Source organism: Nomascus leucogenys, chromosome 4 (assembly GCF_006542625.1).
Source record: "Nomascus leucogenys isolate Asia chromosome 4, Asia_NLE_v1, whole genome shotgun sequence".
NCBI classification, from domain to species: Eukaryota; Metazoa; Chordata; class Mammalia; order Primates; family Hylobatidae; genus Nomascus; species Nomascus leucogenys.
The window spans coordinates 111066621-111081048 of NC_044384.1; the positions used below are offsets into that span (position 1 = coordinate 111066621).

The 14428-nt window shown below is 41.1% G+C and overlaps 1 protein-coding gene and 1 long non-coding RNA gene across 3 annotated transcripts in view; one reads left to right on the forward strand and one right to left on the reverse strand.

The window, feature by feature from the left end:
* The window catches only part of LOC105737684, a 150289-nt gene that overhangs the window by 39803 nt on the left and 96058 nt on the right, over positions 1 to 14428 (forward strand). The window lies entirely within an intron of this gene.
* Positions 1 to 14428, reverse strand: part of ENTPD3 (ectonucleoside triphosphate diphosphohydrolase 3) — a 40718-nt gene that overhangs the window by 13534 nt on the left and 12756 nt on the right. For both annotated transcript variants that reach the window (XM_030812083.1, XM_003256891.3), the window contains 2 exons: positions 13590 to 13707; positions 2660 to 2810 (listed from right to left, as the gene is read on the reverse strand). In XM_030812083.1, coding sequence (XP_030667943.1) covers positions 2660 to 2810; positions 13590 to 13707 — 269 coding nt within the window. The remainder of the gene's footprint in view (positions 1 to 2659; positions 2811 to 13589; positions 13708 to 14428) is intronic.

Below are 14428 nucleotides of genomic sequence, written 5' to 3' on the forward strand. Positions count from 1 at the left end.
GAAAATGCAAACTTCACCATCTCCCTGCTGGTGGGGATGAATGATTTTCCAGATGTGTGCTGTACACCACAATCCCTTTTGCAAGTTGAAGCCTTCTGGGGCAACTGTGAAGGCAGGATGCACTTGTTACCTGTCAAACTGCCAAGCAGGAAAATTGCTTTCAGTATAAGTACAATTTGTTCTCCCCATCCATATCATCTGTTCATGTATCAAAAGAGCCTCCTATTTAACTGCCATTGCTCTGTCTTAGATCAGCAGAGGAAAGGGGATTGATGAAGGCATAAGAGTGGCATAAATAATCTCTTGGAGGCACCATATGAAGGAACCCTCATCTGACCAGAAGGAAAGGGAGCTTAGTAGGAAGGGGGAAAGGAAGAACATTGAGTTTTTAGCTGTTTCTGCTTCACTCTTTGGGAGGGCTTCAGCATGAAGGGATATGACAGTCATCATGGCTGTCACTGGATTGAAAAACCATTGGTGTGCTGACTCTTAGACGAGTGGCAACACAGTATTCTATCCCTGGTGACAGAATGTTATGGCATCCACCTGCTGCCATTTTACCCTATGAAAGAAAGCTCACTTGGGAGATTATTTCGTCTTTCATCCATGGGTTAAGAAAGCCAGGGGCACTGGCTGACTCTTGGCTCAGGAAGAAGAAAGAGCAAGGCTATAAGCAGGATCCATTCCAATTCAGTGGCCAATTATCACTGCTTGGAAAATAATTCAGAGTTTTCCCAGTTTCATCAATTCTCATCCAGCTAATTCTCATTAATTGTTTTCTTTTCTATTTTACTTGTCTAGTAATTAAAATATCAGCTAGTTCCTCAGAAGAAATAGATCATCATTAGAAAACAGTTTTACAAGAAAGAGTTAGTACTTAATTTATTCAAAGGAGACATTCATTTTTTCCTAAGAGGTGAGCTTTCTGTTCCATGGTTTTTGTCATGAGCTGTAAATTGCAGAGCATTTTAATTATTTCTCACTGAAAGACTGGGGGAGGGAGGGGAAGCAACCAAGAAAAAGTCAGGTTCTTAAGAAAGCAACCAAGAAAAAGTCAGTTCTTAAGTTTTGTTTGTTTGTTTGTTTGTTTTGTTTTTGTTTTTAGAGTAGTAGAAGTCTACTTAAGTCATAAGTTCAGAGCCGGTTCAACCAAGAAGTTTACATATGTACAAACACTACTGGTAAAGCAAAGATATTTTAGAGTAACTTTTACAGACATTTAATGGAATTGGACCAGTATTTCTCCCTGATTGTAGTCACTTATCCCATTCATATTGTTGGTATTGCTCAGGTCCTGTTTTGAAACTTGTTACCTGAAGTCAAGTCCCAGGGAGAGTAAGCAGCATCCTAATGTATTCTGAAATGGGAAATTCAGTCTGAAAATGGGAATTGAATAGAGTGAAAGCAGAAGGATTTCACAAACTAAGCTCTAAGCATTCAGTCTCCAAGTTGAAAACTTCATGAGCACATCCTGCAGCTGGCTTTCCTATAAGTGGCTCCACACGTGTCGTGTTAAGGAAGCATCCACTACAGCAGATGAGGATTTTAGGTCCATGGAATTAATAGCCTGTAAAGGGGCCACCTTGCTGTGTTCTCTGACATTATGTGGTTTCAGTTCCACCCTTTTTGGAAGAACTGTTTTTATAAGAAAAAAAAGCAAAAGGAAGAAGTTTTTAGATCATTTCTATTACACGTAAATGAAATAATTTAGAAATACACTGCAGATTCCAAGAGTGAGCAGAGAAATCTGACTTCCTTCCACATTCAGTGTGGTCAACCAGGAAATCAGATTAGAAACAAGAATTATGAGACTATAAGGAAAAGGCCTGGTCTAACGGAGAGCACATCATGATTTCATTATCATGTTAAAGGAGCTCTGTTTGTTCTTTTTTGTATTAATGCTCAGACATAGATAATTTTGCATGCTTGGAATCGTAGATAAAGTGCCTCTGAAGCAGAATGAGTGTTGTTTTCTTGTGATAAAAACTGATTCCAACACTTGGAGTAGCCTCTACTCAGTAGATTTAAGTTTGATGTTTCTTTTTGGAATTTTTTTTTTAAATTTCAAGGTCAAGGAAATGCTATAATGGAGAAAAAAGAGAAAAGACATTCAAAAACAATGCAACTGGGCTAAAAGCCATGACTACAAATTTAGAAGGAACTAATTGAGTGAGTGAAATGAGATGCTTCATAACAACTCCAAAAGCTTTGACTGATTTGAGGTGCAGACATGCCATTGTTTTAAAGCCGATTTCAGTGGTATTTTGTACACAAGCGGAAGCTACATAGCTATGGGTTGTACTTACTACTGAACTTAGCTGGTTGTTCGCAGGTGTCAAAATACCAACTGTCAAAACAACTACTTTTCAAAGAACTAGAGTTATATCCCATGAGCAGATTTCATATGACCTCTCTCTTTTTCAAAGTTCTCAGTAAAATCACCAAGGGAGAGGGAAACAATTGTAGAACTGTTTCTTTCTGGGTATTAAAATAAAGACAAAAAGTTTCCCAACCTTTAAAGCCCAAATTTATGGCAGAATATGGGCTTCTTTCTGGGGGCGAGGGTTGTTCCCAGAAATAGAGTTACATTCTTGGCAAGATTCAACACATTCTTGGTTATTTTGGTCAAACGGGCTCCTTTGTGCCACTTAGCCTTTACCTCAGCAAGCGCATCCCAGCCGTGGCTCCCAGGTGAATGGGGGTGGATCCGTGGAGGTGGGATGGAACCTGCCCCTTGACTTTTTGCATACAATCCTCAAAGGCTTTGGGGACATCTTGGGGGTTATTTCCATAGCTGGAGATTCCAGAGCCTGAAAAGCAAGCAGTCAGCATCTGTCAGCATTTCTAGGAACCAACTGCAGTAATACAACTTTTAAATAAAAAGCAAATTGGCTTTGAAAATTATTGGGGTTTGGTAGGGAGTTGAAAACAGCTGGATGTGGTAAGTCCTATATGGTCACACTGATCAGTCTACTTGCAACCTCTAAAGGAATGAATTACAATTGTGAAAAAAGTAAGCCAGGGCCTACTTTTAAAAAATGTTTTCATTATAAAAATTTCAAACGTAAATAAAAGTAGAGAGAATAGTATATTGAAACTCATGCATCTATTTCCCAGCTTCAACAATGATCGACTCTTATTTCATCCATACAATCTTCCACTTGCTTCCCACAAAGTAAAATGCAGATGTGTCATTTAATTCCCATATTTCAATATGTATCACAAAAAGTAAAAATTCTTTGAAAAAGCCCTAACTACAGTTGAATTATTATACTTGTACAAATTAAAAATAATTTCTTTTTCTTTTCTTTTTTCTTTTTTTTTTTTTTTTTTGAGACGGAGTCTTGTTCTGTCACCCAGGCTGGAGTGCAGTGGCATGATCTCGGCTCACTACAACCTCCACCTACCAGGTTCAAGTGATTCTCCTGCCTCAGTTTCCCAAGTAGCTGGAATTACAGGCGTGCACCACCACGCCTGGCTAATTTTTGTTTTTTTTGTAGAGACATGGTTTCACCATGTTGCCCAGGCTGGTCTCGAACTCCTGACCTCAGGTGATCCACCTCCCTCGACCTCCCACAGTGCTGGGATTACAGGCGTGAGCCACCACGCCTTGCCAAAAAAATAATTTCTTAATATAATTAACTATCCAGTCATGGTTCACATTGCCTCCATATTCGTCCTCATTCTCATCCTCTGTGTCTCTTTCTCTTCCTCCTCCTCCTCTTTGTTCCTGCTTCTTCCTCCATCCACCACCCTCTTCTCATTTGTATGAGTCAGGATCCCAATAAATTCCGTACAGTACAATCTTAAGTCTCTATTAGTTCTGCCTTCCCTTTCTATTTTTCTCCTAATTATTAAAAATTTTACTTGCAATTTCTTTGTCCTGAAGAATTTCCACAGTGTAGAGTTTGTCGATTGTACCCTCATAGTTCAATTAACATCTTACTTGGTCCCTTGTATTTCTATAAATTGTTAACTGAATGTAGAGGCTTGATCAGATCAGGTTTGAATTTAAAAAAAATATATAGGGATTAGTGTGGACTTACTATAGGAGGCACAGTATCTGGTTGTCTCACTTTTTGTGCTGTTAGCATCATCAATGATAATGGCTTAGATCCATTATTTCATTAGGGGTTGCAAATGGTGATATCTGTTTCTCTTTTTTTTTTTCTGAGATGGAGTCTCGCTCTGTCACCCAGGCTGGAGTGCAGTGGTGCGATCTCGGCTTACTACAACCTCTGTCTCCCAGACTCAAGCGATTCTTGTGCCTCAGCCTCCCAAGTAGCTGGGATTACAGGCACATGCCACTGTGCCTGGCTAATTTTTGTATTTTTTGTAGAGCCATGTTGGCCAGGCTGGTCTCGAACTCCTGGCCTCAAGTGATCCACCCGCCTCAGCCTCCCAAAGTGCTGGGATTACAGGTGTGAGACACCATGCTTGGCCTGTTGCATTTTACTTTTGAGTTTTAGGAATTACTTTTTAAAAAACGATTTTGTTTTATAGTTACTAAAATAATTATATAGTTCTAAAATTGGATCTACAAAACTAGGTATATTCAGAGACATCTAGATTCTCTCCTCTCCTCTTCCTGTAAGTAGTTTCTTTTTTAAAGAAAGTTTAACCAATGTTTGTTTAAAATAAGCAAATATATATTTTTAATCACCCCAAATTTTAGATAAATGGTAATTTACTATATATACTTTTCTCCACTTTTTTTTCTTCTTTTGCATTCAACAATACTTCCTAGTGGCTACTCCATAGCAGTATATAAATATTCTTCATTTCTTTTTACAGTTGCATTGCATGCCATTGCATGAACGTAACTTAATTTGTTCTCCCAGTCCAGGCTCTGAGTTTAAATAAGTCTACTTTAAGGAAGACAAAGTATAGAACAGACAAGGAAGATGGAGAGAGTATGGTCCCTCTGGAAACTTCCTTCTTTGGAATTGATAGAGCCACTGCCTCCTTCAGCTGCCCTTTCTTAACCTTTCCCACCCATCTTCCAGCTACCACAAACCAATAAAAAAACCTGAGCATTGTAATTACAAGTTTTGCTTGGATGTGTCCATTAAGATGCACAGACATGTGGATTTCATCGACAGTGCTAGAGAAGCAAGGACAGGCTTTCCCAACCTTGGCCAAGGACAGAGCCGCTAATATAATCTTCCCTCCTGGGGGAATGACCTCCTACAACAGACAAATGACAGCACCATAAGCCATGGGCTTGATGAACTCAGTGGCTTGATCTCAGGAGTTCAGAACTGAAGTAGCTCTAAGAAACACTAATAACAATAGCAACAATTAAATAAATATATATGTTTATATACGTATGTATATATAATTTTTTTTTTTTAGACGGAGTTTTTTGCTCTTGTCGCCCAGGCTGGAGTGCAATGGCATGATCTCGGCTCACTGCAACCTCCGCCTCCCAGGCTGAAGTGATTCTCCTGCCTCAGCCTCCCGAGTAGCTGGGACTACAGGTATGCACCAACAGACCCAGCTAATTTTGTATTTTTAGTAGAGATGGGGTTTCACCATGTTGGCCAGGCTGGTCTCAAACTCCTGACTTCAGTTGATCCACTTGGCCTCCCAAAGTGCTGGGATTACAGGAGTGAGCCACTGCACCCGGCCTGTATGAATAATTTTTAATATAAAAATATATTAATCCTAAAAAAAGAAAAATTTTCCCCTCTGGTGGGAAGGATTATGGATGATCTTACTTCGTTTTCTACTTTTAAATAAAGATGGGGTCTTGCTATGTTGCCCAGGCTGGTCTCAAAGTCCTAGGCTCAAGTGATCCTTCTGCCTTAGCCTCCTGAGTAGCTGGGAATATAGGGGCACACCATTGTGCCTGGTTCCATTTTATTTACCTGTGTTTTCTGATTTTCACACAATGAAAATATATTATTTTGTAATTAGAAACTTATTTTTAAAAAGACACACAACTCTCTCAGTAAATAAAATGTGAGATTAAGCTCTCAGGCGTATTCCTATGTGATAGGTTATTTAACAGGTTTTTCTTTCCAAAATGCCAATAAAGCCAACAAAAACAACAAAACTATGCTGAACATCACAGGTCAGTGCTCACATTAGTCTTAATTCTTTTCTGTGAAACTAGCAAAATGAATCCCCATATACTGATCATTCAGCTTCAACAGTTAATCAATACACAGCCCATCTTATTTTCATCTATATGCTTTCTTTTTTCCATCTCTAGGAATTATTGTAAAGAAAATCCCAGGCATTACGTTAATTCATCTACAAACACATTAGTATATGTTTTTAAGAGGGAAGGACTCTGAAAAATATAACCATGATACCTAAGAAAAAGATCACTCCTAAAAAAGTTCTTAATATTATTAAAGACTCGTCAGTGTTCAAATTTCCCAGAATAACTAACTTTATAGTGTGATGCAGAAACCAAAGTCCATACCTTGTATGTGCATTTGGATGTTTTTTAAGATTCTTTATTCTGTGACAGTTTTCCTGCCCCCCTTTTTTCTTGCCATTTATTTATTAAAGAAATCATTTTAATGGAGTAGGTCTCTCATTTTGGATTTCGCTGATTGGATCCGTGAGGTGTCCTTGAACATGTTCCTTTATCTTCTGTGTTTTTTATAAACTGGGAGTTAATTTCTAGAAATGTGATCAGATTCAGATTTGATTTTTTGGCAAGAGCACTTCCTAGGTGTGCTAGGTTTTTCCTAGTGTACATCACCACACTGGGGGCATATCATGTCTGTCTAACTTCTTAGATTACAAGCTCCCCATCACTTTTCACCTAATTGCGCACTTCCTCTTTCTTCACATACCTTGGATTTGGGTTCTGACCTTCTTCTCCCCTCAGTGGCTGTCATTCCTCCTAAGTTCATTTGCTGGATCCTCCTCCTCTCCCCAGCCTCTCAGTACTGGAGTGTGTAAGGCTAAGTCCTCAGATCTCTTTTCTTCAGTATCTATTCATTCCCTAGATGAGCTGAGGCTGGATATCGTCTGTATTCTGATGACCCTCAGCTTTATTTCTTCAACCTCCCCCTCCCCTGAACTCCCGACTTGCCTATCTGACAACTGCACATCACTATATAGATCAGGCATGAGCAAGCTATTTGACCCAATACCTGTTTTTGTATGGATTGCAAGTGAAGAATAATTTTTACATTTTCAAGTAGTTGGAAAAAAATAAAATGAAGAACAGCATTTCATGACGTGAAAATTATAAGAAATTAAAATGTCAATGTCCACAAGTAAAGTTTTTTTTTTTTTGAAATACTAACATGCTAATTCATCTACATGTTGTCTATGGCTGTTTTCATGCTAAAGGGGCAGAGTTGAGCAGTTATGACAGAGACCATATGACCCACAAGTCTAAAATATTTATCATGTAGCTCTTTACAGAAAAAGTTTGCCTCCCCTGACTCAGATGATTTATAGCCATCTCCAACTTACTATGCCCAGAACCAAACTCTTTAAGCCTTGCCCTGCCCCCAGTATGCTCCACTACCAGTGTTCCCCAATCTCAGTAAATGGTGTTGTGATGCACACAGTTGCTCATATCCAAACTCTTGCTCATGCATTATCAACTCAGATGCCTCACATCAAGTCCATCATAAAATCATGTTGGTCCTACCTTCAAAATACCTCGCAAATCTAAGCACTTCTCACCCCCTTCCCCAGAACCATCATAAACCAAGGTTTCTCAACCTTGGTGTTACTGACATGTTGGGGTAGATAATTCTTTGTTGTGGAGGCTGTTCTGTGCATTGTACAATGCTTAGAACATTGTAGAATGGCAAGGGAAAAGGCCAAGCGTGGAAGCTGCTCAGCATTTTCTAGGAAAAGCCAAGAGGCCAGTGTGGCTGGAAGAAAGATAAGAAATGAGACTGAAGCTATAGCCAAGGCCAGCTCCTTGGAGGGCCTTGAGGTGTCATAAGGGTTTGACTGTGACTCAAATGAAGTTTCTTCAAAGTATATTGGGAAGCCATTAGAAGATTCTAACCAGGGAACTAATATGATATGACTTCTGTTTTTAACGGATCACTCAGTTGATATAGAACACGTAGTCAGGGGCTAAGATTGGAAGCGAGGACACCAGTTAAGTGCTGTTAAACCAGTATGGGTGAGAGATTAGGTGATGGTCTATTTGCCCTTGACTAGTGCTTCTCAACACAAGGTGAATTTGTCTCCCAAGAAACATTTTGCAATGTCTGGAGATCTTTTCGATTATCATGACTGGGTCCGTGGTGCTGCTAGCATCTAGCGCATACAGGACATTTCTCATCTTTCTTCCAGCCACACTGGCCCCTTGGCTTTTCCTAGAAAATGCTGAGCAGCTTCCACGCTTGGCCTTTTCCCTTGCCATGCCTCTGCTCAGCACGTTCTTCCCCCAGACATTTACATGGCTCACTGTCTCATATCACTTTTGTCTCTGCTTAGCTGTCATATTCTTCATACTTCCCTGACAATCCTGTTCAAAACAGCATGATCGCTCTCTATTTCCTACCCTGCCTGATTTCTCTTCACATCCTGTCTCCCTGATACTCGTTATATGCCCATTTATTTTTTTGTCTATCTTCTTCATTGGAATGCAAGTCTCATAACACATAACCACAGATTTTGTATATATTGTTTATTTCTGAATTCCTGGTGCCAAGAACAGTTCGTATCAAACAGCAGGCACCTGATACATATTTATTAAATCAATCAATCAATGAGACTTTCAAACCACCATACATCTCTATAGTAAGGAGATTGGCTAGTCCAATCTGGGATAAACAAAATATAATCTGCAAGGAGCTGGTCTCTGGTTAGTGGCTGGTGAGAGGCGAGATAGAATGGTGAAACCTTGGGAGTATGTCACCAGACAGCCTGTTTACATAAGGTCCATTAAGCCTCCTAGAGGGAAAAGGAGATAGGATTCACAGGCTCCTAGGATACTTGGACTTGGATATTTGGTCCCACGAGAGGAGCACTGAAATTGCTATTTCAATATGGGGAGAGAGGGTTAAACAGACGGCACAAAACTTACTTGAGGGGAAACAGAAGCCAAAGACACGCACCTCATCTTGAGCTCCGGCCAACTATTGGCAAAGAATTTTTTTTTTTTGAAATGAAGTCTCACTCTGTCACCCAGGCTGGAGTGCAGTGGCAAGATTTCCACTCACTGCAACTTCTGCCTTCTGGGTTCAAGCAATTCTCCTGTCTCAGCCTCCCGAGTAGCTGGGATTACAGGTGCACACCACCAAGCCTGGCTAATTTTTGTATTTTTAGTAGAGATGGAGTTTCATGATGTTGGCCAGGCTGGTCTCAAACTCCTTGCCTTAGTTGACCCACCTGCCTCAGCCTCCCAAAGTGCTGGGATTACAGGCATGAGCCACTGCGCCCAGAGGCAAAGGATGTTTTTTTAATACTATGGTGGCCTGGTTTCTGATGCAACTCTTTGAGGGATTTTAATGGAGGAGATAGTTAAGTTTAGGCTCTAGTGGAGCTTAAGTAATTTTTAGTCACTGGTTTAAAGGAAAGACATTGTGAATGTCCTTTGTGGGGAAAGGCAGCAGCAGGCATGAGTACTGCAGATGAGATGAGATACATGCAGAGAACCCAGCACCTCCAGGGGGTGGCTTCACCACAAGCAGCCAGAGGTACAGACACCAGCACAGAAACAGCCAACAAAGGCAATGAACTCATGGAAAACAGTAGCAATTGGGGGTTGATACCCACCAGAAAGAAATTTCTGAGGGCCTAGGCATCTGGGAATCCCTGCTGGGTGAACAAGCATTCATCACCCCCTTCTGTTTGGCCAAGACACAGGAGTCCTGGGAAGTTTGCAAGGGAGGAACCGGAAACCCAAATTATCCTTGGAGAAGCCACAAGTCTTTGAGGGGATGACACTTGCTGACCTTCAACTCTGTAATTTAAGCTTTAGTTTGTGGTCTTCTGTTCGTTCAGAGTATATATGGATCCCTGAGGCTACTGTGATCAAAGAAGGGAAGATCCATTTATGGATGTGCTGTGGCCTCCATGACTCTGTGCCTCCTCAAATCACATATGCCATCCAGGGTGGGCCAAGGAACCCTTCCCCTGAGAGACTGCCGTGACACCTCCCCATGTAAGTCTTATTTTTCCCCACAGTCGTAAGGCCATCAGGACTAACTTGGTTGAATTGCCCTCCTGGGTCTAAAGACAGAGATCTTGTAACTGTGGGACAAAGTAACAAGTGGCAAGAGGATCCACCAGGAGCTCTGGATTGTGGTGCCCCATGAATAACAGTTAATGCTTATTGAGCACTTACTGTATGCCAGGCATTTCTTTCATAATATTATGTCATTTAATCTTCAAATCACTCCTGTGGGGTAGGTATAACTATTATTATGTTTTTTACTTTAGAGATGAGGAAGTCAAGAGTCAGAGAGGTTAGATAACTTTCCAGGGTTCACACAGTAGGGATGAGGTGAAGTCTCAATCTCGATCCTACACTATCTTCCCTTTCCTCGGAGCACATAGTCTGTCTTTGAAAGGAGCAGCCTGCTGCCCTATTTCATGGTTGAAGGTGAGGAAATGGCTCAGGCATTACCTGAGCAGATAGACGATCGCTGGTTGAGGTCAGAGCAAGGCTACAGCTGCCTGCATCTTGTGGATAACAGTCCAAACAATACTCAGAAAATATCCACTGGGTGCAGTGGGCTCACACCTGTAATCTCAGCACTTTGGGAGGCTGAGGCAGGAGGATGGCTTGAGCCCAGAAGTTCAAGACCAGCCTGGGCAACATAATGAGACCCCATCTCTACAAAAAATAAAATTAGCCAGATGTGGTGGCACTGTCTGTAGTCCCAGCTACTCAGGAGGCTGAGATAGGAAGACTGCTTGAACCCAGGAAGTCTAGGCTGCGGCGAGCCATGATTGTGCCACTGCACTCCAGCCTGGAAGACAGAGTGAAACCCTATCTCAAAAAAAAAAAAAAAAAAAGGAAAATATCCAAGTCCCCTGTGTGGTGAATCCAAAACTGTGCCGTGCAAATACCCCTTCAAATAGACTTATTGCCCCAGCTGTCAGCTTCTTCAGAGTCTGCCTGACCTGCAGAGAGCTGCCTTGCTCAAGATCTTGCTCTTTCCAGGGTGGCAAACATCCAAGAGTGGCAGCAACAGGGGGTATTACAGCCAAGCCACTTTACACCATTTCAACCCAGTGCAGCATAACAGATCAGCTGAAGCTTCATCAGGCCTGAGTTGAAGTTTGACTTCTCTTTTTTTTTCCAATCCTTCTTTCTGCCCGCTTTCTGCTATAATAGTGCATCTCTAATAACCACCTTGCATTCCATAATCTGTCTCTACATCTGCTTCTGGAGAGCCTAACCTGGAACACCTGTGCATCAGGATGGGCAAGCTCCTGGTTGACCTCCTCAGAGGGCAGAGGATCAGAATTCATTCTAATTATCCAAAGAAGACTCTTGGTCTCCCAGTGAGAAAGACTAACTCTGCTTCCCAAGTTTTTCAATGCCATGATCTCCATGAACTTATAATGTTTTGGCAGCTCACGGAGGGAAACAAAGGAGGCTGCTTGGGCTGGGAGGACAGGTCTGGAGTCTCTAACCTGTTGTCCTGTGGGCTCAAGGATACACTGGGCACATTCAGAACACCTTGGTTGAGAGGCTACAGGCCAACTGAAGATCCTGATGCTCGAACGAGGAAGATAAGTGGCTTTGAAAAAGGCTTACACATATACACACTCCCTAACTAGGCTCGATTACTTGGACTAATTACTTAATTGTAAAAGGCAAAATTATAACACTTTTCATAGAAAAATGTCTGTATGACCTCAAGATAGAAAAGGATTTCTTAAATAAAACATACAAAAGAGCAAGCCACAAAAAGGAATATTGATGGTTGTATCTACATAAGAATCAAGAACTTCTCTTCATCAAGAGACATTGCAAAGAAACTGAAAAGACAAACTACAAACTGAGAAGATATTAGCAGTAATATGATAATAATAATGGCAAATAATTCATATTTAGAATATTTATAAAGATTTCAATGAATTAGTAAGAAAAATTCAACAATTCAATAGAAAAATGAACAAAAGACATGAACATGCATTTCACAGAAAACAGAAATGCCTATAAATATATGGAAAGATATTAAGTTTTATTAGTAACCAAGAAAATATAAATGCCCGTCAACAAGGAAAAATGAGGCCGGGCACAGTGGCTCACACCTGTAATCCCAGCACTTTGGGAGGCCGAGGCAGGTGGATCAGTTGAGGTCAGGAGTTCGAGGCCAGCCTGGCCAACATGGTAAAACCCCATCTATACTAAAAATACAAAAATTAGCCAGGTGTGGTGGCAGGCACCTGTAATCCCGGCTACTTGGGAGGCCGAGGCAGGAGAATTGCTTGAACCCAGGAGGCAGAGATTGCAGTGAGCCAAGATTATGCCACTGCACTCCAGCCTGGGCAACAGAGTAAGACTCTGTCTCAAAAAAAAAAAAAGAAAAGAAAAGGAAATGAGCAAGATAGTTACTCATATCAACACAGAAGATGAATCTTAAAAACCCAATGTTGTTAGTGAACAAAGCAAATACAGCATAAAATATGTTGATTCCATTTATATAAATACATGTTTGATTTTATTTTAAAAAACAGAAACACTACATACATAAGACAAAACTATAAAGAACAAAGAAACAGTTAATATAAAACTCAGAATATGTTGTGGAAAAGGCAGGGAGCTGCATGGTGGATCACTAATTATCATTGCTGATAATACTCCATTTCAGGGGTTGGCACCCCATGGGCCAAACCCAGTATACCACCTTTTTTTTTGTAGAGCCTGTGAGCTAAGAGAGTTTTTACATTTTTTAATGGTGGGAAAACATTTACAAGAAGAATTACATTTCATGATGTGAGAATTATATGAAATTCAAAATTTCAGTGTCCATAAATAAAGCTTTACTGGAACAGAGCCACATCCATTTGTTTACATATTGTCATTCTCTGTCTGCATCGCCATCAATACACAGGACTACTCCTTATCACTGTTGGAAGACAGCTTTCCATGTGTCCCTTGTGTTTCCCTCCACAGCAAAAGGCAGGCATGCTCACTGCCCATTATAAATGCTTCCGTAAAATCCCAGATTTCTTTTCCTATGACAGAACCTATTGCATGAGTGCATACTATTTGTCCCTCTTTCCATCATCCTGGGCAAATTGGGAATCAGAACCAGTATAAGAAAATGCTGATACACTGGGCTACTCCTGTGAGTAACAAATTGTCCTTTATTTCTGACCCAGGAGTCTTATGTCTTCCAGCACCCATGAAAATATGGCAGGGTAAAATCTCAGACCATTCACGGTTCTTGACGCCACCCCTCCCATGTATACAGATGAAAAAACTGAGGCCCAGAGAAGGGAAGTGACTAGAGCAAGTTTATTCCACTGATGAGTAGCAGCACTAGCACAAGATCTCCTATTTCCTGACTCCCAGTCCAATGCTCATTCCCTGCCTCCAAGCAACATCTCAGGACCTCTTCAGGCCTCCAAAACACTTAGAACTCTACCTTGCTTCCCATTGCGACTCACAGACACACTTCAGTCCTTACCTTTCACACTACATTTGAAGGTTTGACTGACCACTCCGGTATTATTCTCTTTCTCTGCTGGCCATTGATACACGTAGACTGTGGTTCTAGAAGACCCGGCATCCAGCACAATACCATACTGAATAAAAAGGGAAAGGGAGAGTCAGAAATGGGCGGGACTCCTCTGAGGACTGCTTTCTCAGTGGGCCACTGAGAACCCTGAGTACCTTAATCCACACTGCTTCGCTTAGGGAAGGGCTGATCAATAAGAAAAACTGTTTTCCCCAAACCAATTTTGTCTCCTTGGATTGTGAGGGAAGGGGATGAAGAAAGGTAGGGCAGGTTCTAGGAAATAATTATCACTTTGCAATGCATTAGAATCACCTGGAGAGCTTAAAAAATTTCCCCCAATGCCAAGTTTACACCCCATACCAATTAAATCAGAATCTCTGAGAGTGGACTCAGGCATCAACAGGTTTTAAAAGTCCCAGGTGAGCCCAACACTCAGCCAATGTTGAGAATTGTACTTCATGGATCTTGCATACAATCGAGTTGCCTGATTCTTCCTAATTCAGACCTCTAGGGGGAGGTACAAAAGCCATCTTCGTCTCAGACGGAAAATGAATAGTCACCTAGATGCCCTCTATTTCCAAACTTCTAGGCTTCTCAGTCTAAAAATAAACAACCAAAATAAAAGCATAGGAAGAAGCTATAAGAAGTTTTACACAGGGTAGAGGCATTTCCTTTTTTCTTTTTTTTTTTTGAGATGGAGTTCCATTCTTGTTGCCCAGGCTGGAGTGCAATGGCACGATCTCGGCTCACTGCAACCTCTGCCTCCCAGTTTCAAGTGATACTCCTGC